The sequence below is a fragment of the Globicephala melas genome, chromosome 3 (assembly GCF_963455315.2).
Source record: "Globicephala melas chromosome 3, mGloMel1.2, whole genome shotgun sequence".
NCBI classification, from domain to species: Eukaryota; Metazoa; Chordata; class Mammalia; order Artiodactyla; family Delphinidae; genus Globicephala; species Globicephala melas.
In genome coordinates, this window is record NC_083316.1 from 112,955,224 (window position 1) to 112,980,382 (window position 25,159).

General features: G+C 36.4%; 1 protein-coding gene across 2 annotated transcripts in view; it reads left to right on the top strand.

Moving 5' to 3' along the window:
• SMAD5 (SMAD family member 5) overlaps positions 1 to 18,560 on the top strand; it is a 50,659-nt gene extending 32,099 nt beyond the window's left edge. For both annotated transcript variants that reach the window (XM_030869544.2, XM_060296240.1), the window contains 3 exons: positions 9,806 to 10,027; positions 11,791 to 12,047; positions 13,493 to 18,560. In XM_030869544.2, the coding sequence (XP_030725404.1) occupies positions 9,806 to 10,027; positions 11,791 to 12,047; positions 13,493 to 13,636 (623 nt within the window). In that variant the 3' untranslated portion in view covers positions 13,637 to 18,560. The remainder of the gene's footprint in view (positions 1 to 9,805; positions 10,028 to 11,790; positions 12,048 to 13,492) is intronic.
• The last annotated feature ends 6,599 nt before the right edge of the window (positions 18,561 to 25,159 follow it).

Below are 25,159 nucleotides of genomic sequence, written 5' to 3' on the forward strand. Positions count from 1 at the left end.
ACTCTAGGTCCATCCACCTCACTACAAGTAATTCAATTTTGTTTCTTTTTTTGGCTGAGTAATATTCCATTGTATATATGTGGCACTCTTCTTTATCCATTTATCTGTCGATGGACACTTCCATGTCCTGGCTGTTGTAAATAGAGCTGCAGTGAACATTGTGGTACATGACTCTTTGAATTATGGTTTTCTCAGTGTATATGCCCAGTAGTGGGATTGCTGGGTCATATGGTAGTTGTATTTTTAGTTTCTTAAGGAACCTCCATACTGTTCTCCATAGTGGTTGTATCAATTTACATTCCCACCAACAGTGCAAGAGGGTTCCCTTTTCTCCACACCCTCCCCAGCATTTACTGTTTGTAGATTTTCTGATGATGGCCATTCTGACTGGTGTGAGATGATATCTCATTGTAGTTTTGATTTGCATTTCTCTAATAATTAGTGATGTTGAACATTCTTTCATGTGTTTGTTGGCAGTCTGTATATCTTCTTTGGAGAAATGTCTATTTAGGTCTTCTGCCCATTTTTGGATTGGGTTGTTTGTTTTTTTGATATTGAGCTGCATGAGCTGCTTGTAATTTTGGAGATTAATCCTTTGTCAGTTGCTTCATTTGCAAATATTTTCTCCCATTCTGAGGGTTGTCTTTTCATCTTGTTTATGGTTTCCTTTGCTGTGCAAAACCTTTTAAGTTTCATTAGGTCCCATTTGTTTATTTTTGTTTTTATTTCCATTCCTCTAGGAGGTGAGTCAAAAAAGATCTTGCTGTGATTTATGTCATAGAGTGTTCTGCCGATGTTTTCCTCTAAGAGTTTTAGTGTCTGGTCTTACATTTAGGTCTTTAATCCATTTTGAATTTATTTTTGTGTATTGTGTTAGGGAGTGTTCTAATTTCCTTCTTTTACATGTAGCTGTCCAGTTTTCCTAGCACCACTTACTGAAGAGGCTGTTTTTTTTCCATCGTATATTCTTGCCTCCTTTATCAGAAATAAGGTGACCATATGTATGTGGGTTTATCTCTGGGCTTTCTTTCCTGTTCCATTGACCTATATTTCTGTTTTTGTGCCAGTACCATACTCTCTTGATTACTGTGGCTTTGTAGTATAGTCTGAAGTCAGGGAGCCTTATTCCTCCAGCTCCGTTTTTCTTTCTCAAGATTGCTTTGGCTATTCGGGGTCTTTTGTGTTTCCATACAAATTGTGGAATTTTTTGTTCTAGTTCTGTGAAAAATGCCATTGGTATTTTGATAGGGATTGCATTGAATCTGTTGATTGCTTTGGGTGGTAGAGTCATTTTCACAATGTTGATTCTTCCAATCCAAGAACATGGTGTATCTCTCCATCTGTTTATATCATCTTTAATATCTTTCATCAGTGTCTTATTGATTCCTTCTAGTGTATTTTTCATTTCAGTTATTGTATTGTTCATCTATGTTTGTTTGTTCTTTAATTCTTCTAGGTCTTTGTTAAACATTTCTTGCATCTTCTTGATCTTTGCCTCCATTCTTTTTCCCAGGTCCTGGATCATCTTCACTATCATTATTCTGATTTCTTTCTCTGGAAGGTTGCCTATCTCCACTTCATTTAGTTGTTTTTCTGAGGTTTTATCTTGTTCCTTCATCTGGTACAAAGTCTTTACCTTTTCATTTTGTCTGTATTTCGGTGAGTGTGGTTTTCCTTTCACAGGCTGAAGAATTGTAGTTCTTCTTACTTCTGCTGTCTGCCTTCTGGTGGATGAGGCTATCAAAGAGGCTTGTGCAAGTTTCCTGATGGGAGGGACTGGTGGTGGGTAGAGCTGGGTGTTGCTCTGGTGGGCAGAGCTCAGTAACACTTTAATCTGCTTGTCTACTGATGGGTGGGGCTGGGTTCCCTCCGTTGGTTATTTAGCCTGAGGTGACCCAGCACTGGAGCCTACCTGGGTCTTTGGTGGGGCTAATGGCGGACTCTAGGAGGGCTCACACCAACGAGTACTTCCCAGAACTTCTGCTACCAGTGTCCTTGTCCCCATGGTGAACCACAGCCACCCCCCCGCCTCGGCAGGAGACCCTCTAACACTAGCAGGCAGGTCTGGTTCAGTCTCCTCTGGGGTCACTGCTCCTTCCCCTGGGTCCCGATGCGCACACTACTTTGTGTGTGCCCTCCAAGAGTGGAGTCTCTGTTTCCCCCAGTCCTGTCAAAGTCCTGCAATCAAATCCCACTAGCCATCAAAGTCTGATTCTCTAGGAATTCCTCCTCCCGTTGTCGGACCCCCAGGTTGGGAAGCCTGATATGGGGCTCAGAACCTTCACTCCAGTGGGTGGACTTCTGTGGTATAAATGTTTTCCAGTTTGTGAGTCACCCACCCAGGAGTTATGGGATTTGATTTTACTGTGATTGCGCCCCTCCTACCTTCTCATCGTGGCTTCTCCTTTGTCTTTGGATGTGGGGTATCTTTTTTGGTGAATTCCAGTGTCTTCCTGTCAATGATTGTTCAGCAGTTAGTTGTGATTCCGGTGCTCTCGCAAGAGGGAGTGAGAGCACGTCCTTCTACTCTGCCATCTTGAACCAGTAATAATTTATATACCATAAAATTTATCCATTTTAACTGTATGATTCGATGATTTTTAGTAAATGTGTAAAATTTTACACCATCACCGCAATCTAGTTTTGGAACATTTTCATAACCCTTTAAAAATATCCCTTGTGCCTATTTGCAGTCTATCCCCTCCTGTCCCCAGCTCCAGGAACCTTCTAATCTGTTTTCTGTACCTGTAGATTTGCCTTTTCCAAACTTTTCATATAAATAGAATCACAAATTGTGTTGTTTTCAAGATTCATCCATGTCGCACCATGTATCAATAATGTTCTTATTGCTGAACAGTATTTTATTTTATGGATATACCACATTTTGTTTACCCATTTGTCTGTCGATGGACATTTGAATTGTTTCTAGTTTTTGGCTAGCATGAACAATGCTGTAATCAACATTTGCAGATAGGTCTTTTTTTTATTTTTCTGCGTCACAGGGTAAATTTAAGTATTTACGAGAAACTACAAAATTACTGTAAAGTGAAAGCACCATTTTACATTTTTACCAGTACCATATAAGGGTTCTAGTTTCTCCATATCCTCCTAAGACTTGTTATTATTTATCTTTTTGATTATAGTTATTCTGATGGGTGTGAAGTGGTGTCTCATTTGTTTTAATTGTATTTCCCTAATGAGTAATGATTTTGAACATTTTTAATGTACCTAGCCATTCATGTATCTTCTTTGGCTTATTTAAATCTTTTGCCTTATTTTTTTAATTGGGTTGTTTGTCTTATTGTTGAGTTGTAAGAGTGCTGTGTATATTTTAGATAGAAGTCCTTTGTTTGTCTTATTATTGAGTTTTAAGAGTTCTGTATATATTTTGAATAGAAGTCCTTTTTCAGATATGTGATATGCAAATATTTTCTCTCAATCTCTGGATTGTCTTTTCATTTTCTTAATGGTGTCTTTTGAAGCACAAAAGTTTTTAATTTTGATGAAGTTATCAATTTTTTTCTGGATTATGCTTTTGGTGTTACATCTAAAAAATCTATGTCTATCCCAAGGTCATAAAAATTATTCTCCTGTGTGTTCTCCTAGAAGTTCTTTAGCTCTTATATTTATGTCTATGATTCATTTTGAGTTAAGGTTTTTGTATGTTAACGGTCTAAATTGATCTTTGCGCAAGTAGACATCCAGTTGGTTCTAGCACTATTTGTTGAAAAGAGTATCATTTCTCTACTGAATTGTCTTGGCATCTTTTTCAGAAATCAGTTGACTATAAATTTAAGAGTTTATTTTAGGACTCTCAATTTTGTTAAGAGTTTATTTCAGGACTCTTAATTTTTTGTTGCTCAAAAAATTGATCTGTATGTCTGTACTCACCATCTTGATTACTGAAGTTTTATAGTAAGTTTTGAAAACAAGAAGTGTTAGTCCTCCAACTTTGTTCTTCTTTTTAAAAATTGTTTGGCAATTCTGCATTCTTTGCATATTTTCATATCATTTTAGTATCAGTTTGTCAATTTCTGTCCCCCACCAAAACTCTTCCTTGGACTTTGATAGAGGTCACATTGACTCTTTAAATCAACTTGGGGAGATTTGCTGTCCCCTTCTAGTGCACAGACATGGAATGTTTCTCTTTTCTTTTTAAATTTATTGCTAGGTGTGTGGAAGAATTTTTTAATTTTGAGTTTGGATTCTTCATTGGTAGATAGAAATAAAATTGATTGGATGAAGGCAGTCAAAAGGCACATACTTCCAGTTATAAGGTAAAGAAGTACTAGGGATATAACGTACAACATGATAAATGTAGTTAACACTGCTGTATGTTATATACGAAGCTGTTAAGAGAGTAAATCCTAAGAGTTCTCATCACTAGGAAAAAGTTTTTTTCTGTTTCTTTAATTTTGTGTCTATATGAGATGATGGGTGTTCACTAAATTGATTGTGATAATCGTTTCATGATGTATGTAAGACAGATCATTATGCTGTATACCTTAAACTTGTACAGTGCCATATGTCAATTGTATCTCAGTAAAACTGTATGAAAAAGACTTAAAAAAAGACTTGCGTCACCTGCATCTTTGATTGCTTTGCCAGTTTGAGCTGTAATTTTAGACATAATTTTTGCTACAAAGATTTAAAATATAAGAGCATTTTAACCACTCTAAAGTTTAAAAATAGGAACTTGAGACAAATTAGATTTTTCTAATAGAAATATTCTGAGCCTAAAGCCCTAAAGGAGAGTAAGGAAACCAATTAACTTTAATTTAAATAATCATGTCTTAAGTAGTGAATGAACCAAGGTCTGTTGTTAAAGAACAACTGTATTAAATCCCTGAAAGATTAGTTTCAAAATGGCATTAATGCAGTGGTTTCAGGTCTAACTAATGAAATAAATTTCTATTGGTCACTATAAAAAAAATTTTTTTTAATTAAAAACATACAGTTGATTTTTGTATATTAATCTTGTAACCTGAAATCTTCTGAATTCATTTATTAGTTCTAGTGGTAGGTTTTTTGTGTGTGCATATGTGGATTCCTTAAGGTCTTTTAAATATAGGAGCATGTCATCCATGAATAAAAAATAGTATTTTTTTTTCCTATGCAATCTGAATGCGTTTAACTTCTCCTTCTCTCTTATTATTAAAGGGCATATATGAAAAACCTATAGCTATCATAATTAATGATAGAAAACTGAATTACTTTCCACCTATAATTGGGAGTAAGACAATGATGTCGGCTTTTATTACTTCTGTTCAGTATTGTTCTAGAGAGTCTAGCCAGCAAATTGTTAGTTCTCTTCTATTCCTAGATTGAGAATTTTTATCATGAATGAATGTTGGATTTTGTCAAAAGCTTTTTCTGTATCTACTGAGATGATCATGTGAGTTTTTTGTTCTTTTTTTCTAGTAATAAGGTGTATTACATGAATTGATTTTCTGATGTTAAACCAACCTTGTATTCCTAGGATAAAACCCATGTGGTCATGGTGTATAATCCTTTTTTATATATTGCTTGGCCAGGTTTACTAATATCTTGTTGAGTATTTTTGCTTGTATATTCATGAAGGATATTGGTCTGTAATTTTCTTGTGATGTCTTTGTTTGGTATTGCTGTCAGGTAATAATGGCCTCACGGAATGAGTTGGGAAGTGTTCCCTCCAATTTTTGGAAGAGTTTTTGAAGTATAGTATTATTTCTTCTTTAAATATGTGGTAGAATTTACCAGTGAAGCCATTTTGGCTTGGACTTCTATTTGTGGGAAGATTTTAAATAATCGATTCAGTTTCTTTAGTTATTATATTGGTCTATTCAGAGTTTGTTTTTTCTTGAGTCAATTTTGGTAATTTGTGTCTTTCTGGGAATTTGTCCATTTCATCTAAATTATCTAATTTGACATAAAGTTTTTGGTAGTATCCTTTATAATCTCTCTAATTTCTGTAGGAGTTGGTAGTGATGTATTAATTCCTGATTTTGGTAGTTTGTGTCATGTTATTTTTTTCTCGTTGGTTTAGTTAAGGGATTGTCAATTTTGTTTACCTTATTTATTTATTTTTTTTTGCGGTACGCGGGCCTCACTGTTGTGGCCTCTCCTGTTGCGGAGCACAGGCTCCAGACGTGCAGGCTCAGCGGCCATGGCTCACGGGCCCAGCCGCTCCGCGGCATGTGGGTTCTTCCCGGACCGGGGCACGAACCCGTGTTCCCTGCATCGGCAGGCACACTGTCAACCACTGCGCCACCAGGGAAGCCCTTTGTTTATCTTTTGAATGACAACTTTTCCCTCTTCCATTGAATTCCACTCTAATCTTTATTTCCTTCATTTTTCTTGCTTTGAAGAATGCAAGTTTACTTTTAGTTTACTTTTCTTTTTGTAGTTTCTGAATCTTACATTATTAATTTGAGTTGTTTCTTTTCTAATATGGGTGTTAAAAACTATTTCTTTCCCTCTAATCACACTTTTAACTGCATCTCATGAATTTTTATTTTTGTTTGTCTTTATTTTTATTCAGTTGAAAATATTTTAAAATTTCCGTTGTGGTTTCTTCTTTGACCCATGGATTATTTAGTAGCATGTTTATCAAGTTCCAAATATTTCAAGATTTCCCAAATTTCTTTTTGTTGTTGATTCCTAATTTAATTCTGTTGTGTGCTTTGAACATATTTAGTATGATTTCAGTTCTTTAAATTTGTTGAGACTTGTTTTATGCTTGTTTTTGTATAGCCTGTGACCTAAGAATGGTTTCTAGATTATTAAAGAATTGTTAAGAAGAAGAAGAATATATGACAGATAGTACGTGGCCTGCAAAACCTAAGGTATTGCATCCCACTTGGTCATGGTGTATAATCCTTTTTATATGTTGCTGGATTTGCCCATTTGGGTGGGTAGAAAAGGTTTGCCAACCCTTGGCAAAACGTATAGTCTCTTTTAGACAATACTCCATGTGCCTTTGAAAAAAATGTATATTCTGATGTCGTAGGGTGTCATAGGATCTCTGGATTTCAGTTAGATGAAGCTGGTCAGTAGTGTTCAGATCATCTGTATCCTTGCTTATTTTCTTTCTAATTGTTCTATCAATTATTGAGAGTGGGAGATTGAAGTCCCCAGCTACTACCGTTGAATATTTATTTCCACTTCTAGTTCTGTTAGTTTTTGCTTCTTGTACTTTGGGGGCTCTGTTGTGTACAATTCAGTAGCATTGAGTACATCCACAGTATTCAGCAAACCATCACTCCTATCCATTTTCAGAACTTTTTCATCATTTCAAATAGAACTCTGTACCTATTAAATAATGACTCCCCATTCCCCCTCACCTTACCCCCTTGGTAACTACCATTCTGTAATTTACATTAGGATTCATTTTTTGTACTAACATTCTTTGGGTTGTAACAAATGAATAATGACATGTAGCCATCATTATATTACCATATAGAATAGTTTCACTTCCCTAAAAATCCTCTGTGCTCTGCCTGTTCATCCCTCCCTCTCTCCTAACCCCTGGCAACCACTGATCTTTTTATTGTCTCCATAGTTTTGCCTTTTCCAGATGTCTTGTAATCGGAATCTTACAGTATGTAGCCTTTTCAGATTGGCTTCTTCACTTAGTAATATACATTTAAGTCCCCCACCAACCATGTCTTTTCATGGCTTGATAGCTCATTTCTTTTTAGTGTTGAATAATATTCCATTGTCTGGTGTACCACAGTTTATTTATCCATTCACCTCTTGAAGGATATCTTGGTTGCTTTCAAGTTTTAGCAGTTATGAATAAAGCTTCTATAAACATCTCTCTGCAGTTTTTGTGTGGACATAAGTTTTTGACTCCTTTAGGTAAATACCGAGGAACACATGTGCTGGATTGTATGGTAAAAGTTTGTTTAGTTTTGTAAGAGGTCAACAGACTGTCTTCCAAAGTGGCTGTACCATTTTACATTCTCACCGGCAGTGAATGAGAGTTTCTGTTGCTCCTCTTCTTCACCAGCATTTGGTGTTGTCAGTGCTTTGGATTTTGGTCATTCTAATGGTTGTGTTAATTTGCATTTTCCTGATGACATGTAATGTGGAGCATCTTTTTATATGTTTATTTGCCATGTGTATATCTTCTTCAGTGAGGTGTCTGTTCATGTCTTTGACCAGTTTTTCTCATTACCTTGTTCATTTTCTTGTTGAGTTTTAAGAGTTCTTTGTATATTTTGTGTAACAGTCCTTTAACCAAACGTGTCTTTTGCAAATATATTTTCCCATTCTGTGGCTTGTCTTCTCATTCTTTTGATGGTGCCTTGGTGTTGTATCTAAAAAGCCATCACCCTATCCAAGGTCATCTAGATATTCTCCTCTGCTATCTTCTAGAGTTTTATAGTTTTGTATCATAGGTCTGTGATCCATTTTTGAGGTAATTTTCATGAATAGTGTAAGATGTTGTGTCTAGATTCATTTTTTTGGCTGTGAATGTCAGTTGTTCTTATACTATTTGTTGGAAAGACTATCTTGTATCTATTATTGGGGAAGTAACCAAGATCCTTCATCAAAGATCAGTTAACTATATTTATGTGGATCTATTTCTGGGCTCTCTATTCTGTTCCTTTGATCTCTGTTCTTTTGCCAGTACCACACTGTCTTGATTCCTATAGCTTTATAGTGAGTCTTTAAGTTGGATAGTGTTAGTCTTCCAGTTTTGTTTTTCAATATTGTGTTGGTTGTTCTGGGTCTTTTGCCTCCTCATGTAAACTTTAGGATCAGTTTATCAATATCCACAAGATGATTTGTTGGGATTTTTATTGGGATTTCATTGACTCTGTAGATCATGTTGGGAAGAACTGACATCTTAAGAATATAGAGGCTTCCTACACATGAACATGGACTATATATCTCTGTTTAGTTTTTCTTTGAATTCTTTCTTTAGAGTTTCATAGTTTCCTCATATAGATTTTATATCTATTTTGTTTGGTTTTTACCTAAATATTTAATTTTTTGAGTGCTGATATAAATGGTAATGAATTTTTCATTTCAAATTCTACTTGTTCATTGCTGGTATAGGAAAGTGATTGACTTTAGTATATTAGCCTTACAACTTGCAGCCTTGCTATAAGTGCTTATCAGTTCTGGGAGTTTTTTTGTCAGTCATTTCAGATTTTCTGCATAGACAATCTTGTCGTTTGAGAACAGACAGTTTTATGTCTTCCTTCTCAATCTGTATACCTTTTATTTCCTTTTCTTGTCTTAGTGCCTCAGCTAGGATTTCCAGTGTGTTGTTGTAAAGGAGTGGTGAGCACATCCTTGTCTTGTTACTGATCTTAGCAGAAAAGCTTCTAGTTTTTCACCATTAAGTATGACGTTAGCTGTAAGTTTTTTGTAAATGTTCTTTATCTCAAGTTGAAGAAGTTCCCCTCTATTCCTAGTTTGCTAAGAGCCTTACTTAGTTTTTTAGTTCAAATTTTTGTTTAAAATAATTTTACAGATACTGGTATAGTTAAGTCTTTCAGTTTGCTGAAACAGAGGTTTGTCATCTCAAATTTAAACCTGGATTAGATTCTGCTAGAAAAATAACTTAAAATGTGATGTTGCCTATCCGTGTATATGTATAATTTTGAAAATTGTTATGATCAAGGCATTTCTGATGTTTGTTTTTTTGAAAACAAACATACAAACAGACTGAAAGTCAGGAAGGACAGTGAGACTTAAGTGAAATATCTGAAAATTTTCTTTTTCATATAGTGCTTGGGTTGGGTTAAAGGAAACACAGAGCCTGGAGTTTCTGATAATCATTAAACATTTTTTCTGTCTGGTTTGTTCACAGATGTTCAGCCTGTTGCCTATGAAGAGCCCAAACATTGGTGTTCAATTGTCTACTATGAATTAAACAATCGTGTTGGGGAAGCTTTTCATGCATCTTCTACTAGTGTGTTAGTAGATGGATTCACAGACCCTTCAAATAACAAAAGTAGATTCTGCTTGGGATTGTTGTCAAATGTTAATCGTAATTCAACAATTGAAAACACCAGACGACATATTGGAAAAGGTACTTTTGTCATTTTCCTACATTCAGTTGAATTCAGTCATTTGTTGTGCTTGCTGTGTAGTCTGCATTGTGTAAGGTTCTGGGGCATACAAAGAAGCTTAAGGCATGGTCCTGCCCTCAAGTTGGAGATGTTGAAGAATGTATTAAGTAAAGACAGACTTCTTTTCTTTATCCTACCTATTTTTTCTTCATAGTACTTAGGGTCTGAAATCATACTATTCTGTGTTTATTTTTTTAATTTTCAGTCTTTTTGACTGAAATACAAGCTGTACAGAAATTTGCATTGTTCACAACAATATCTTCAGCAACTAGAATGCTGCCTGGCTCATAGTACATACACAAGAAATATTTGTAGAATATATGAATGCTAGTGAAGGATTAAAATTTTTAAATTATGGTATTTGTGGAATATTTTGGGTTGAAGACTTGAAAGAATTTCCATTATGTTAGAGGAACAGGGTTACTGGTAGGATATCCAGTTTGAATGACGTAAGTCTTCAATGGCTTCACTGCCACTTCTCCCACCTTTTAAATTCAGGTAACAGGGTTTTATTTATAATTCATCCTGCAAGATAGTTGCCACAGCAAACAAGGAACTTTTCACATTGCAGTGAAATGTCTCATGCATCAAGTGGTCAGAAAGGAAACCTATCCCAGGTAGAGCTGTTTGCCTCTCTTTTAAGAAGTTTTGTTTTTACCACTTGCTACTTTTTGCTTCTTTGACTTGAGGAAGTCTTGGTCCAAATTAGGAACAAAAGGTAAATAACTTTAATTGTAAAATGATTTCTTATAGAAGAGATTCAGAAAAATACTATGTCCAAAGATAAGTTGGAAAGAAAGTTTCCATTCTTTTTTGACAGAACTGTCAACTTGCCATGATTTTTTTAGGTAAAATGCCTCACTTCTATGCATTGATTTTTCATTCTGCAGTAGAATAATTTAAGAGAAATCTACTTGGTGAATTCTTAAATTCTAGAATCATTTTCCTCTTTTTTCCCAGTATACAGTTCTAGGATCCTTTCTTCCATGGCTCATTTTTATTTGCCCAGAAGCAAAACTAGTTTTTAATGTCATAGCCTGAAACTAGTCTGTGACTCACATGTGTGTACTATGATGGTCTTTTTAGTACTATTTGCAGTAGAGAAAAGTTGGGAACAACTTCAGCTCTAGCTATATAATTTGAATTTTTAAATATTGAACATTCATATATTATTTATATATATTTTAAATACCCAAAACATTTTTTTTAAAGGAAAGTAAAATACATCTGCCATTTAAAGGCTTTTCCTATGACCTGAAATTACATATGTGACTTAGCTTCTTTTTTTTTAAATGCTGCAGACCTTTCCATTAGCAAAAAGAGTGCAAAACTTTTTGCCAAACAGCTATTCATGATAGTTGATAGCACTAAGAATTCCTTTGAAAGGACTCATCATAAGGTGCTTTTTGGGGATTTTTTTTTTGCCATTGCTTTCTTTCATAGAGATGATAAATGATTGTTGGAAAAGGAAAAAAAAACCTGAGAACTGATAACCTAATATGCTGCCAACTTGAGGCTTAAGTCTTAGTTATTTGAGGATCATTTTAGATTTAGGCACATTAACCTCTTGATTATCTTTGGCAGCATAAGGCCATCTAGTGGTAGCTCCTGTCTGAAGACTTGCTATAGTGTAGTGGTTATTCTTGGTTGCACCTCATACAACTTCCTCGATTTCATTATACTGCTTTGTTAAGTTTACTCTTGTAATGCCTGTCTTTTTAAGGTGTTCATCTGTACTATGTTGGTGGAGAGGTGTATGCAGAGTGCCTCAGTGACAGCAGCATATTTGTACAGAGTAGGAACTGCAACTTTCATCATGGCTTTCATCCTACCACTGTCTGTAAGATTCCCAGCAGCTGCAGCCTCAAAATTTTTAACAATCAGGAGTTTGCCCAGCTTCTGGCTCAGTCTGTCAACCATGGATTTGAGGCAGTATATGAGCTTACCAAAATGTGTACCATTCGAATGAGTTTTGTCAAGGTGAGTGGGTTGTGACCTGTAGTTTAATTTGAGTCACTGTAACTATGTATATTATATGTCTGTAGGTTATAATTTTAAAAAGTCTTTGTTAAATGAAAGGTAGTAACTATTTTTTACCTGATTTAATAGATTTTTAAATAAAATTCTTGAATTTATAACTTAAACCACATGATTGGTCTAAGATTTTATTTTATAATCCAGACATTATAAAGTGCTCAGTATTGATATTGATATTGAATAGGGGCTGAGTTTATAAAAGAATTTCAGTTAAAGGCTAAATTGCTAGAAAGCATTTAATATTAAAATTGCTTTTTAAGTTTCTTAGCTTCAGCAGTTTCAATCATTATTGGATCCCATTAGGTTGATGTAAAGAATTCTTTACCATACTAAAATTATTTTCCTTGTTTTAAGCTCTGTTATTAAGGATTTGAAAAGTTCAAAGAACTTTTCAAATTTATCATTTGCTCTTGGCCTAATTTTATTGGTATTCCAAATGATGGTGCATAAGCAAAATTTAGAAAGAATTTTGGTGTTATATTTCAGCAACCTGTCCTGTACCTGCTTGTTCCTTAAGGATTTAGCCAAAGAAGAGCAATTGTCAAATGCTCTGTGTACGTTTTTTTTCTTTTTGGCCCACAGCCCCACAGCCCAGTGTTTTCTTGCTATAGGCTTTGTTATAGGCCTGTTTATGCAGCAGTTTATCAATAGCCCTGAAGGCATTTCCCTTGCCTTCTATAGAAACATGGCTTTTGCATATTCAATTTAGTCTCCCAATCCACCCTCATCACAGCTGCTTACTTTTCCTGGGCCAGGACTACTGTAAGCAGTAAAGCAGAGAGCTAGTTAAATTCAGGCAAATAGAAGTGGAAAAATTCTGTTTTACTCTTTGGAGTTTTAGGCTAAAGTGGTCCAGCTCAATTCATCCCAGTAATTTCTCACCTTAAAGGATAATGATATGTGACTGCCACTTTAATTACATTTGTATGCATTGATCAGATTTACAACGCCTTATCTGATGTTTAAAAAAAACCCTGAAAATCGAAAACTTTTTGTTTACAAAATCTGATGTGAACTTACATGAGGTTATATTTGAGTTTTATTTATCCCATTAAGAGAGAATCTAGCTCACTGCAGGAATATTAATATTTTAATTATGAGGTATTTTACCATTATTAACTTCCTAAAAGTAATAAAAAAAAGAATTCTGAAACATATCTTGTTCCAAGGGTTTCTATTAAGGGATTATATGTTATCATAATGATGCAGCTATTGTGTTGCTTTTAATTTCATGGTGAATGCTAAGATTGGTTTTGTGATAGTTTTTCCTTTAGGTATGTCTGTATATCTCTACTGTTAAAGTGTATTTTTGTTAGTGTGTTGAAATTGGTTTCGACTGGTTGACAATTTAAAACGTGACTTGCCATGTTATCTGTTCATTTTCATAGGGCTGGGGAGCAGAATATCACCGGCAAGATGTTACCAGCACCCCATGTTGGATTGAGATTCATCTTCATGGGCCTCTTCAGTGGCTGGATAAAGTCCTCACTCAGATGGGCTCCCCTCTAAACCCCATTTCTTCTGTTTCATAGTGTAGAAGTATTCTTTTTCAGTTATATTATTAGTGGACTTGTTTTAATTTTAGGGAAAATTTCAGTACAGATACTGTGAGCTTACATGGAAAACAGATATTACAGCTTATTTTTTTTCTACATAATTGTGACCAATACATTTGTTTTTGTGATGAATCAACATCTGTTTGTATTCATGTTCATGTGATTAACTCTCAAAAGTGTTGTGAAAGATGCAAAGTGAGTATTGTGCCCCAGTTCAGAAGTTTGGCATTGATCTTAAACTGGAACATACTTTTGCCTTATTGTCCCAGCAGTTTTTTTATTTGTTAAATTTTTTTGGAAAAGTAATAGATCACATGATGAAAATTATAACAGTATAAGAAGGTGTTCAATGAGAGTCTTCCGTTCTATTCTTGATTCTCCAGAAGCTGTACTTTTACCAGTTTCTTAGTCCTACCAGCTTTAAAAAAGTGTAATTCATTGTTTTATAAAAGCATATGGTAGGGGCTTAAAGGAAACTATAAAAAAAAAGTCGTTTATTTGAAGGAACACTATGCACTGCTCTAACAGGTAGTGTTCAGTAAAAGCCAAGTGATAGTTTTCTAAGTGACATAAAATTTACATTTAATACAGCTAAATGTTTGTCAGTGTATTGTGACTTCACTCAATATTATCTTTTGTAAAATATTTCCTTTTTTTAAAAAAACTTACTGCAAACAACGGATCTCCAGTACATGTCATTTACTCAGATCTGTCATAAGTACTACTTTATAGCTGGTGACAGTGCATGCACAGCCTTGTGCAGTTGTGTTTGCTGCTTTTGGCCAATGTTGCAAGAACTCTAATTTTGACATGCATTAATCTTTTATTTTGCACTTTGATGGGTGATAGTTTTTAGAGTAACCTTTTGTGAAACACACTCAAGTGACTTGGACTTACATGTTCATCCTTGCTTCCTTGGTACCCCTTTTGTATTAAACACTGCAATTTATAGATTACAGTTATAGGAAGTTATGCTTTTTCTAGCTTTTGTTGTATTTTCAACCTAGATTGTAAGACTGTTATTCTGTAGCTCCAATTGAAGGTGCCTTTTTAATTCCCTGCAGGATGATATTAATGTTGGAAAATCATGTACTTCATCCCATTGCTCTTACTTGTGTCTGTTTCCCCATGCAAGGACCTGTGTCCTGTAGCCATAGGAGCCTCTTCAGTCTGGCCCCAAGGATGAGGCCACCTGTCTGATGCTTAAATGAATTGAGCTAGCTGATTTGAAAACATTCACATATCAAAGAATACAGACTATTCTCTCAGTTACCATGGGTGCTCTTTTTCCATTTTTTTTAGCACCTATGTGGATACCAGTCTCCCCAATCCTCAGAGAGGAAAGACATGAAAACTCTAAAATATTCATTTAATCAGTCATGCTTAAGGGCTTTGAGTAAAGGACTCTTAACCTCTTTTTCTAGGGAGCAGTCAGATGGACACTTAGTTATGGCATGAAGAACAAATACATTATTTTGGAAAAAAAAAATCACCTAACTCACCTATTAGAAGAAGCTTATTTTCCAGTGCCTTTTAAAAATATGTGGAGCCATGTCAGTCTTCTGTTTAAAATGTTAGTTTCATTTGACTTTCTACTTTGCCCTTTGTGCTCTTATGAGGAAAAAAATGCATTTTTTGAGTAAAGGAGAATGCAGTTCCTTTTGTTTTCCATAACATTATTTATTGCTTTTATAAAGTGCAGCCAATGGATGGTTTTAGTTCTCTCAGATGAAGTGCCATATGTGTTCCAGCTCACAGTCCTTTGCTAAGTAAAAGGAAACTTTCTGAAAGTCACCTGAGCCTTAAACGTAAGTTTTACATGACATGCATTCGCAATCTTCCAGAATTGTGTCAGCCACACGAAAGAGGTTTGTTTGCTTAGTGATAGAACTTAGCTACTTACATCATTCTTCTACTTAACAGGCTCATGGCACAATCTTTGGAACAAATTTGTAGAATAACTACCTAGGTTGACTGGCAGATACACGTAATCAACTTCAGTGGGCTTGAGCTGGTGGAAACTATTGAATTGTTTTATTGATGCTTACAACTGAGTTAATTAAAAATTGTTTTTATTCATGTAACAGCCTTTAGAGTTAGCAAGATTTTATGTGATTGGCTTTCTCTGTGTTTTCTCTAAGGAGCTGTGTCTCGAATGACAGTACTGAAGCAATTAACTGGTAAGAGTTTCATATAGAAGTATAATTAAGCCTGTTGTATTTCCTAAAAGTTGTTAACTCCACATCCCTGAGTTTTATATGAAAACTTCATTCAATCCAGCTGGTCCTATAATTCCTGAGGATGCTCAGTACAGGAATGGATGGGAAATAAAAATTAGCCAGTGAGATTAAAAAAACTAAGTAAAATTCTACCAATGAAAAAAGCACCTCTGAAAGAAACCATTTCATAAAATTACAGTTTTAAGCTTTCATTTAATCTCCAGAATGGTTTATAGTCAAATTTATGAAAACATCATCACAACCAGAAAAATCACATTTTATAGCATGTACAACATTGAAATAAATACATGCCAGCTGAAAAGACAGAGTCTGGGAATAATAAAACTACAGCCAGTTTGGTAAATGCAAAAAGAGGAACAGAATCGAAATTAATCTCAGTAATGTATTAAAGCAACAAAAAGATGCTGACTGGAAAAAATAATTTAAGAGGTGCATTTGACTAACATCTCTACATAATTACCTGGCTTACGTTATGGAATATAAACTAGTAGGCATGTTACTGATCTACTGAAGTGAACGTTTTTTCTTTAGAGAAAATTTAAGGAAGACATCAATCTAAATGTCAAATATATATATCAGACTATAAATCACTTTTTACATTTTCTTGTTATGTAAGTAAACTATCAGTATGATAATAGAATTGTCTGGGTTTCTGAGGTGAAATCCACAGTAAGATTACTGTCAATAGGTAGTTCAATAAGTTATACTTAATAGTATGGAAAGAGGGTGTAGCTATTTTATACTTTTCATAACATTTGAGAGTAAGACATTCTTTTAGGATGTAAAATGATCAGTAAATATTCAGATTTGGAATCTATTGTTAAGATAAGGACTGGGGCTCACATTATATAACCTTCAGTATTATCTTAGAGTACCTGTGGGAAACAGTTCCCCTGTAATAATGTTCTTTTAAAGGAGAAAGTTTATACAAAAATGAAATCATGCCAGTAGCAGAGAAACTCTAAATTCAACTTTGATAGTACCTGTTTAAGTGTTGTATTTCTATTACAGAGAGCATCTAATATACCATTTTAGTTCCATTTCTTTATACTTTTTCTAGTTGCTTGCTTAATATTACTTTGGATCATTATCATTCTCCTACTTAAAATATATTAATATCTTTTATACTTTCTGAAGAAGGAAAAATCTTTTGATAATTATTAAATTCAGCTTCCGATGGTGATTTAAATTTTGGACCTATTAACTTTTAAGAGGCTCAGAGCTCTTCCTTGTCTTATTAGTTAAATCCTCACTTAATCTCTCTGGTAGGAATTATGAATGTATGTCCTCATTATACCCATCAGCTAGATAAGCAAGAATCTTTTAAGGTAGTAGATAGCCTGCTGGTTTTAGAAGTGTTTGGTGATTTTCATTGGCAGGAGTTTTCCTAAGTATTGGTTTATGGGCATCTCCTCAGATATTCAGTAGCGCAGCTTTTTGGGTGGTAATCTCAGGTTTGATGCCTGTTTCAACCCCTGGAGAGTAGCATTTTCCTCATTAAAACAGGTGGGACTGGGGAGGTTTCCTTCTCACAGAAGATGCATGTATGGAGAGAGAATTTGAGGCATTTCTTTTATGTAAACAATTCTATTCCATACCTGCTAAACAGAAATTTAGTTAGTTCTTTGTAATTCACTGGATTGAAGTTTAGCATGTCCTAATTACAAGAGGTAAGAGTATTTGTCAAGCCTTTGTTATATTGGATTTTTCATAATAGAAACTTCTCTTCTAAAATGCAGTTATTATGATTGAGGTGTTACCCTAAAATTGGATGATTTACAAAAACCAATGAGAAGGATTTTACATACCAAATTTTTTAAAAAATAAGAGCTTATGCTGTAATATTTGCTGTAGCAATTGCTGTAAAACACGTGGTGAGTTGTTTTGTTGAAAAGATCTAGTCTCAGAGCAGGATTCTTCTGTTATTTATGACAGAGTGAAAAAGGTTTGTGTCGAAATAATTCAGTTCTTAAAATTCCTAAATTCGTCATAAACCATCGTCCTTTAAGGATTTATTTGAAGATAACTGTTTTTTAAAAGTTTGAAATTTTGTGTAGAGGTAGATTTTGTTTTACCCCGTTGATAGGTAGTACCTTCTTAATACTAGCTGGTGTTAGCTATAACAGAACTCCAGTGAGGCCAAACAATCCCAAGTAAAGAAGAAGTCTTTTAGAATCAGATTTTCCCTTCTAATACCATTGGAGATGATGTTGCTTTGATTTATTCATAAAGTATTTTAACTGTAGGGACTCTTGGAGATAATAGTTGGGCAAGTGCTTTTCTTTTCAACGTGGTTGGTTAAAGTTGCATTTTGAAAATCACTTATGCTAAAATTGGGTAGGACTGTAATCATGAAAACTGGGTATTTGTGTGTAATCCTGCCCATGTTCTCTTAAAAAGATATTTCATATGCAGATGATAAAGACCAAATCACTGGCTGCACTCTAGGTCTGCTTCTTACTTGTACTTGTTCTTCTTCTGTTTATGTTGTAGAAAATGAAATTCTAGCAACATGCTTCAATTCTGTTATCTTTTTGATACTTATAAAAATGTATTAGGTTTTACTATATTGTGCTTTTCAAAGCCATAACTCTTAAGAACTTTGTTTTTGGATATTGTTTGCTAATACTTTATTTTAATAAATCTCAAAATCCGCTTAATGTGTGTTTTTGTTTGTTTTGGGGGCTATTCTTTTTTGATTTAACATGTTTCATTGAGTGAAGTTATAAAAAAGGATGAGATTATCAGTTGCTGTGACCGGCTGTGTTATCTGTTTGTGCACTAGCGATAGAAATTGAATATACTAGGCCTTTCCACCCAGCATGAGGTTTCCTCAGAAGGATCAGTATGTTTCTATTCTGTTTATAAGAGAGTTGATGTGTTTTTCTTTGTTAGTTTAGTTTTGTTTTGAAAAAGGATTTGAATCTAGAGTCTGGGGTTTTTTAGTTTAACCACTAATTTCCCTTCCCTAGCTCTATCTAAAATTAGAGGTCTTGACCAGATGATTGAGAGACAGAATAGTTGTTAGCAGAGCTGGCTTTGGAGTCTGCTTGCCTGCATTTGAGTCCTGGACCTCAGAGCTTCCTTAACTCTGTGCCCTTAGGCTTAACCACTCTGTGCCTCAGTTTCCTGATCTGTAAAGTAGAAGTCTACTCGTAGGATTTGGGGGAAGTTTAAATAAAGTAATACAAATATAGTACTTAGTGCCCGCCACATCAGAACTCTTTTGTTATTATTATTATCATAACCATCATCTCTTACATTTCTGCTACTTCTTTGAATCAGAGGAATTATTTCTGATGCTACTTGACCTTAGTAGATTAATCCTTGATTACCCACTTTGCGAATTAGCCTTGTTTTTCTTAATTTTCTCCTTTTAAAAGAAGTTCAAAATCACAGATTAGTTTTGTCATCCCCACCAAATGCCTGCCTACTTTTACTACCTTCTGTGTTGTATATACAAGAAGTACAAACTTATTCTAATTAGAAGGGGATGGTGAAAATCCATGTGTCCCCACTAGAAAAACCCAAACTAAATATTTTAACCTGAAAGAATAAATATAAAAGCTCTTATTATTCTCTTTAGAGAAAAGGCTTCATCAAAAGAATCCATATCTGCAAATTGCAAATCAGTTTCTTCTTATGCTTTTTTTTTCTTTTTTTTTTTTTTATTTCAAGTGTAAGGCGTTTAGTAGCAAGTTCACTGTTTTAGAAGCATACTTTAAAAACATTTGTTCTGGCAAAAGATTTCAGTGAACAGTGAGAGGTGGTGTTGGCTTCTCTCAGATTTAAGATAATTAGTTTTCAAATTGCAATAGCCAAAACAGTTCAGGTGACAGGGATCAATTGTGACAGCGGCTTCAATTTTCTTTTAGACGCGAGAACTCAGTGGCTAATGCTATTCCATATTACAGCAGTTTTGATGCAATTCATATTTTATAAATATTTATAAGAAGGCTATCAGCGGGCTATAAGAAAGTATTTCCCCCTCCCATTTAACATTTTAAATATTACTGTGTTTTTTGTTGTTGAATTTGTAAGCCTATCTTAATAAACTGACTTTTGTAAAAAAAAAAGTCCTGTGTTCTTTCCGTCTAAATCACTTTTTGTGGTTGTATTTTAAAGGGGCTATAGGGAAAATATAAGGAAGAGTTTTTGGCACCTTGCTTAACTATCTCCATCTTAAAGTATGTTGCATGGGGGTGGACGGAGGATTTAGGTTGGTGGTTAAGATTATTATCAATATTGTTTCAAGTGGACGTGTGTTATAGTTGCTGTGAGGGGTGTTTCGTGAGGCAGTTTTTTGATGTTTGGGATGGATTTTGAAAGCCTTCTTATACTTTTTCTTAATCTCTTACCCCTTTCCTGTCACCTTTTATTTCATTTTAAATAATAGTTTTATCTGAGATAAATGCTGAGAATTTTAATAGTAGAGAAAAGTATGAACTAAAAATCCCAAACCAATAGTGAACCACTAAACATCTGTGAATGTATCCTTCTAAACTATTCAGGTAGTCATTCTACATCAGTCCTTTCCTTTCTTTGACAAGAATTTAGCTGATTATGGGTGAAGCTATAGCTCCTTTTTTGAAAGGGTTCTAAGAGAAATTGGTTTGGTTCCAAAGTGTTTCTTGAATTCTGTATCCCCAAGAGAGCATTGTCCTCTGAGCTGTCTCTTGTTTTGTTGAATGGCAGACCTTTCCAAAACATATTACATCAAGCTTAGCTCTCCAGATATTTTAATGAGACTGCTGAAGTGACAGAAGGAGCCAATTGGGATTAATCTGGGAAGGCGTTCAGAAAGAAGGAAAATAAGACTTTGGAAAAGAAGGAGAAAGAAAAAAAAGTTTTTCATTCTCCATAGCATTTATCACCGTCCAACATCCTACATGTTTTATTTCTCTACCCTGTTTATAGACTGTGTCATCTCATGGGAATGTAAGCTGTGGCCAGATATGTGTTTCCACTGCTAGAACAGTTTTTGATATATTGTAAGCAGTCGAATATTTGTTGAATGAATGAGAGTACTGAAACCAGATATGATTTTTTATACTAGAATTTAGCTTTAAATTATGTAATAAGACAATACTTAATTGAATGGATTGGAGCTCAGTACTTTATTAGATCTCTTTATTACCCACCTCATAGGAGAAGAAAGGGGGAAACTCAACTAAGAACGTTCATATTTATTCTTTCTCTTTGAGCTTTTGGACCTTTGCCCCAAAGTAATCAGGCTCCTGGATTGTTGCTTAGAGAACCTACAAAATTAACAGGCAACTTGGAGCTTTAACCTGTTGACATTTAATATTTTCCCAGAGAATCAAAAGGGCACAGTTTCCTTGATGTATTTGACAAGAGAAAATAACAACAACAACAAAAAAAGTGTGCTTTTTAGTTCATGGCTTACAGGGGCAGGGGCGGCAGTGTTAAGAACCCTGTAGTTAGATTTTAGTGCCCTGGTTTAGATTCCATAATATCACCCCCAACTGTTGTGCCTGAGGGTCAGGCCTTTAATTGCATTCAGGTGGGGCACCCTATGCAGTGCCTTTGAGAAACAGAACAGTGACCTTTGTTTGTACTTCAGAATAAAAGATTAATTTTGCTAAAGAGAGTGCGTGTGTGATTGTGGGGGGAGAGAAAGCAGAGGAGGGTTTGAAGGGCTATGCAGACATTAGTTAAGATTAATGGTAAACATCCCTTGGTTGTCTTTTCTTTACATAAAATTCTGTGAATTTTACAGAATTTGTTTAGGCCAAGTTAATGATGGCAGTGAAGGTGAAGATGATGAATGCAAGCACAAACTCGTTATGTATGAACAGGGAGCCTGCAAAGATGATCTTCATATGAAAAGAAAGGTGCTGTCCTTTTACTGTCTGTTTAATAAACTGCTAGACGTTTACCATACCCATTTTCTCTCCTTAATCGTTGAACACCTCTGTCCAGCTGCATACCACATTTCCCAGCCTCCCTTTCAGCTGTGGCCAGTCATGCGACTAAGCTATGACCATTGGCATAATAGCAGAAATGATACGTGTCATTTTGGCATAATGCTCCACAGAGGAGCCCTCTTGCTTTTTCCCCCCTTCCCTGTGGCTAGAATGCAGATAGCATGGCAGGAACTAGAGCAGCCACCTCAAGGTGGACACGGGAGCCAAGGGATGAGGGCGACAGAGTTGTGCTACTCTTGGAAGGTTATGTGGAAAGGAAACTTGGAGGTGGGGAGTGCTCTTTGTTGTAACAGTCAGGCTGTAACCTGGCGAGTCCTTACTTGCTTCTTCACTTACCCTCACCAGACCTTTATTGCGTGCTTACTGCAAGTCAGGCTTCAGGCTCGGCCGCAGAGCTGTCGCAGGGAGTCATTCCTGCCCTCATGGAAAGCGAAAGTATAACATAGTTTAGTGGTTTCAGTCTCTATCTAGTTAGGGTTATTTGATGAATTTTGGAGGGTGGAGGAGGGGCAGAAATGGAGAATCAAGGAGACTTTAAAAAACAGGCTCTACTCCTGTTTTTCCGAATATCTTGATTTTTTTCTGGTCCTACGTGAGCAGTATCAGGTTGTTTGTTCATTTGTTTAACTAATATTTGAGGGCCTATTAGATGTCAGGCTGAGGAAAAACTGAATAAAACAAAAATACTTTCTCTCAAGCATCTTCATTCCGGTTGATGGAGACAAAATAAGACAAAAAATATATAGGGTAGTGGTAAGTTCTAAGGAGAAAAAGTAGGAAAGGAAGATTTGAAATGTCAGGGGCGGGAGAAGGAAGGTGGTTGAAGGTTTAGATCCAGAAACTAGAGACGGTCTCATTGAGAAGGAAATCTCTGATCAAAGTCCAAGAAGAGGTGAGGGAGTCAGTATGTGAAGTAGTGATTTAGTTGATTCCTAGTCAAGGCAATTCAGAAAGCATATGAATGACATGGTAAAGAACTCAGCTTCCCTGCAGGAAAAGGAGTAATTCAAGCAGAAATAGCTAAAGGTACAGACTTTTAAATTGCACATTCTTTAGTCTCTGCAGGATACAATAATAACTGAAGTGTTACATAGATGGAGACAAGAAATGTCAGTTGCTAACAACTTGGTGGATTACTACCTCCAGGAAACAGGCCAGTTGGAGGCCTGATCAATGAGGAGTGTTCAACTCAATATTTCATCTGATGCAAGTTTAGTTTAAGGCAGCAAATCAAAGGTGAAGTGTTGGGATGAAGAACCCACAGGCAAGAGTTTACCTTAACCTCTAGCTGTCTTTCCATTATATTCCAGTCAACAAATACTTATTCAGTGTCTATTTTGTGCTTAACGCTATGCTGGGCCTTAGGAAAGCAGCAGTGAGCAGAGCAGGCACATGCTGTCCCTGACCTCCTACAGCTTACACGGCAGTAGAGGGGAGACGTTAGGCCATGAACTACAACAGAGTTACTTGATGGCTGCGGTAAGGGACCTGATCGGCGGCTGTGAATGAATGTAACTGACCTCCTCTGAGAACTCGGGCAGATCCATTTTGAGGAAGAGATAGAGACCTGAGGGATGAGGAGGCATTAGCTGGATGAAGGAGGGGGGACAAGCAGCTTAGGCAGAGAGGCTTTAGGGATCAACGGGCCACTGTGTCTTGAGCCTGGAGTGCAAGAGGAGTGTGAGGGGATGAGGCTGGAGAGGTTGGTGGGGGCCAGAGGATGCTGCATCTTGTAGGCCAAGGTTAGAGTTTTGTTTTAAATCCTGAGAACAAGGAGAAGCCACTGGAGTGTAAGCTGGGGCTGGAGGCAGATACTGGGATCGGACGCGTGCTTTGGAGAGAGGCAGAAGTGAATGCTGGGCTTTGAATTCAGGTCACGTTGGTGGAGATGGAGGGGAGTAGATGGAGCAGAGTGGTGTCTAGGATGGACTGCACATGGGAAGATGAAGAAGAGTTCAGGGTCAGGATGACCACCATGTGCTTTTTACTTTGGGCAACCAGATGATGGCTCAGTTTACTGAGATGGAGAAGACTGGAGGAAGGTCTAATTTATATGGAAAGGTGATGAATTTTAGTCACTGAGGGAAAGCAGTTGCTATTTTTGCTGCTGCAAACACTTTTGAAATGGTCACCCTGATGGCGAATAATAAGGATAGCTCACATTCGAGCACTTACCACATGTCAAACATGAGCTGAACGCCTTACCTCCAATGTCTCCCACAATGGTGAAAATCCCGTGAGCCAGGTACTGTTATTGTCTCCATTTTACAGATGAGGAAGCAGGTTTTCGGAAATCGAGAAGCATGAGCGTGGCATGGAGTGGATGGCCAAGGTCAGGTTACCGGGCTCCAGGACTCTGGCTCTTGGTCTCTACATTATGCTGCTTCTCCTGGTTCCTGGCATCTTTAACCACTTCCCTAATTTCCACACTACCCACCCTCTTACTCCCCATCAGAAATGTCTTCTCAACCCTCTCTCCTGCCCCAGTGACTGGTTATGGAAGAGCAGCCCAAAAACGTGTGTCATAGGTCCTATTCCTCAATTTAGCTTGCAGGCCCAGCCCTTCCAAGGTAATTCCAAGACATCATGGGCTTGGTGGAAGAACAAAGGGCAGGAGGATGTGTGTGCATAGATCGACCTTCCTGATACCCATCTAAATGTCCAGTTACCACGTTATAGTCCACTTACCCTGCATATCAGCAGAAGACAGACATGAACTCAGCTACATCCTTTCCAGAGGAGAATCTGGGTCTAGGTCCCACATGACAAAGGACCCATTACTGCTCAACTAGTCTAACACTAGCCTAGAGATGAGAATGAAATTATTTAGGGTCACAGCCCTGGCAAAAAGCAGAACCCTAGTCCAGTTCTTCATACTGACCCTGCTTGGTTTCTAGATTCCAGATCTACACGGTGCAATTCCTTAGGAATTTCTTCCAGAAGTACCTGTTCATTTGAAGTGGGCAAACCTTTGGCTGAGGTGGCTAAGACCACTGAAACCCTGTAGAGACATCAGAAAGATGGTTTCCAAGTTATCTCCATCTTAGCATTTTTTAGCTTTAACCTCTTGCTGCCTTGGGACAGTGTTGTATTACGGGATCCCAAGAACCTCCTGGATCACTCTGGCTTCAACTGGTTCTGGTCCAGGAACTTCAGATGACCTCTAAGCCAGAAGTCCACTGATAATCCCCCCCACCCCCGCATTTTTTTGTGGTCACAGTAGAGCTGTGGTGAGAGCACATCCTGTTTGTGGGTCAGCTTCTCCCTTCGGCAGTGCTGCCTCAAGCCTAAGGCTCAGTTACAATAACAGC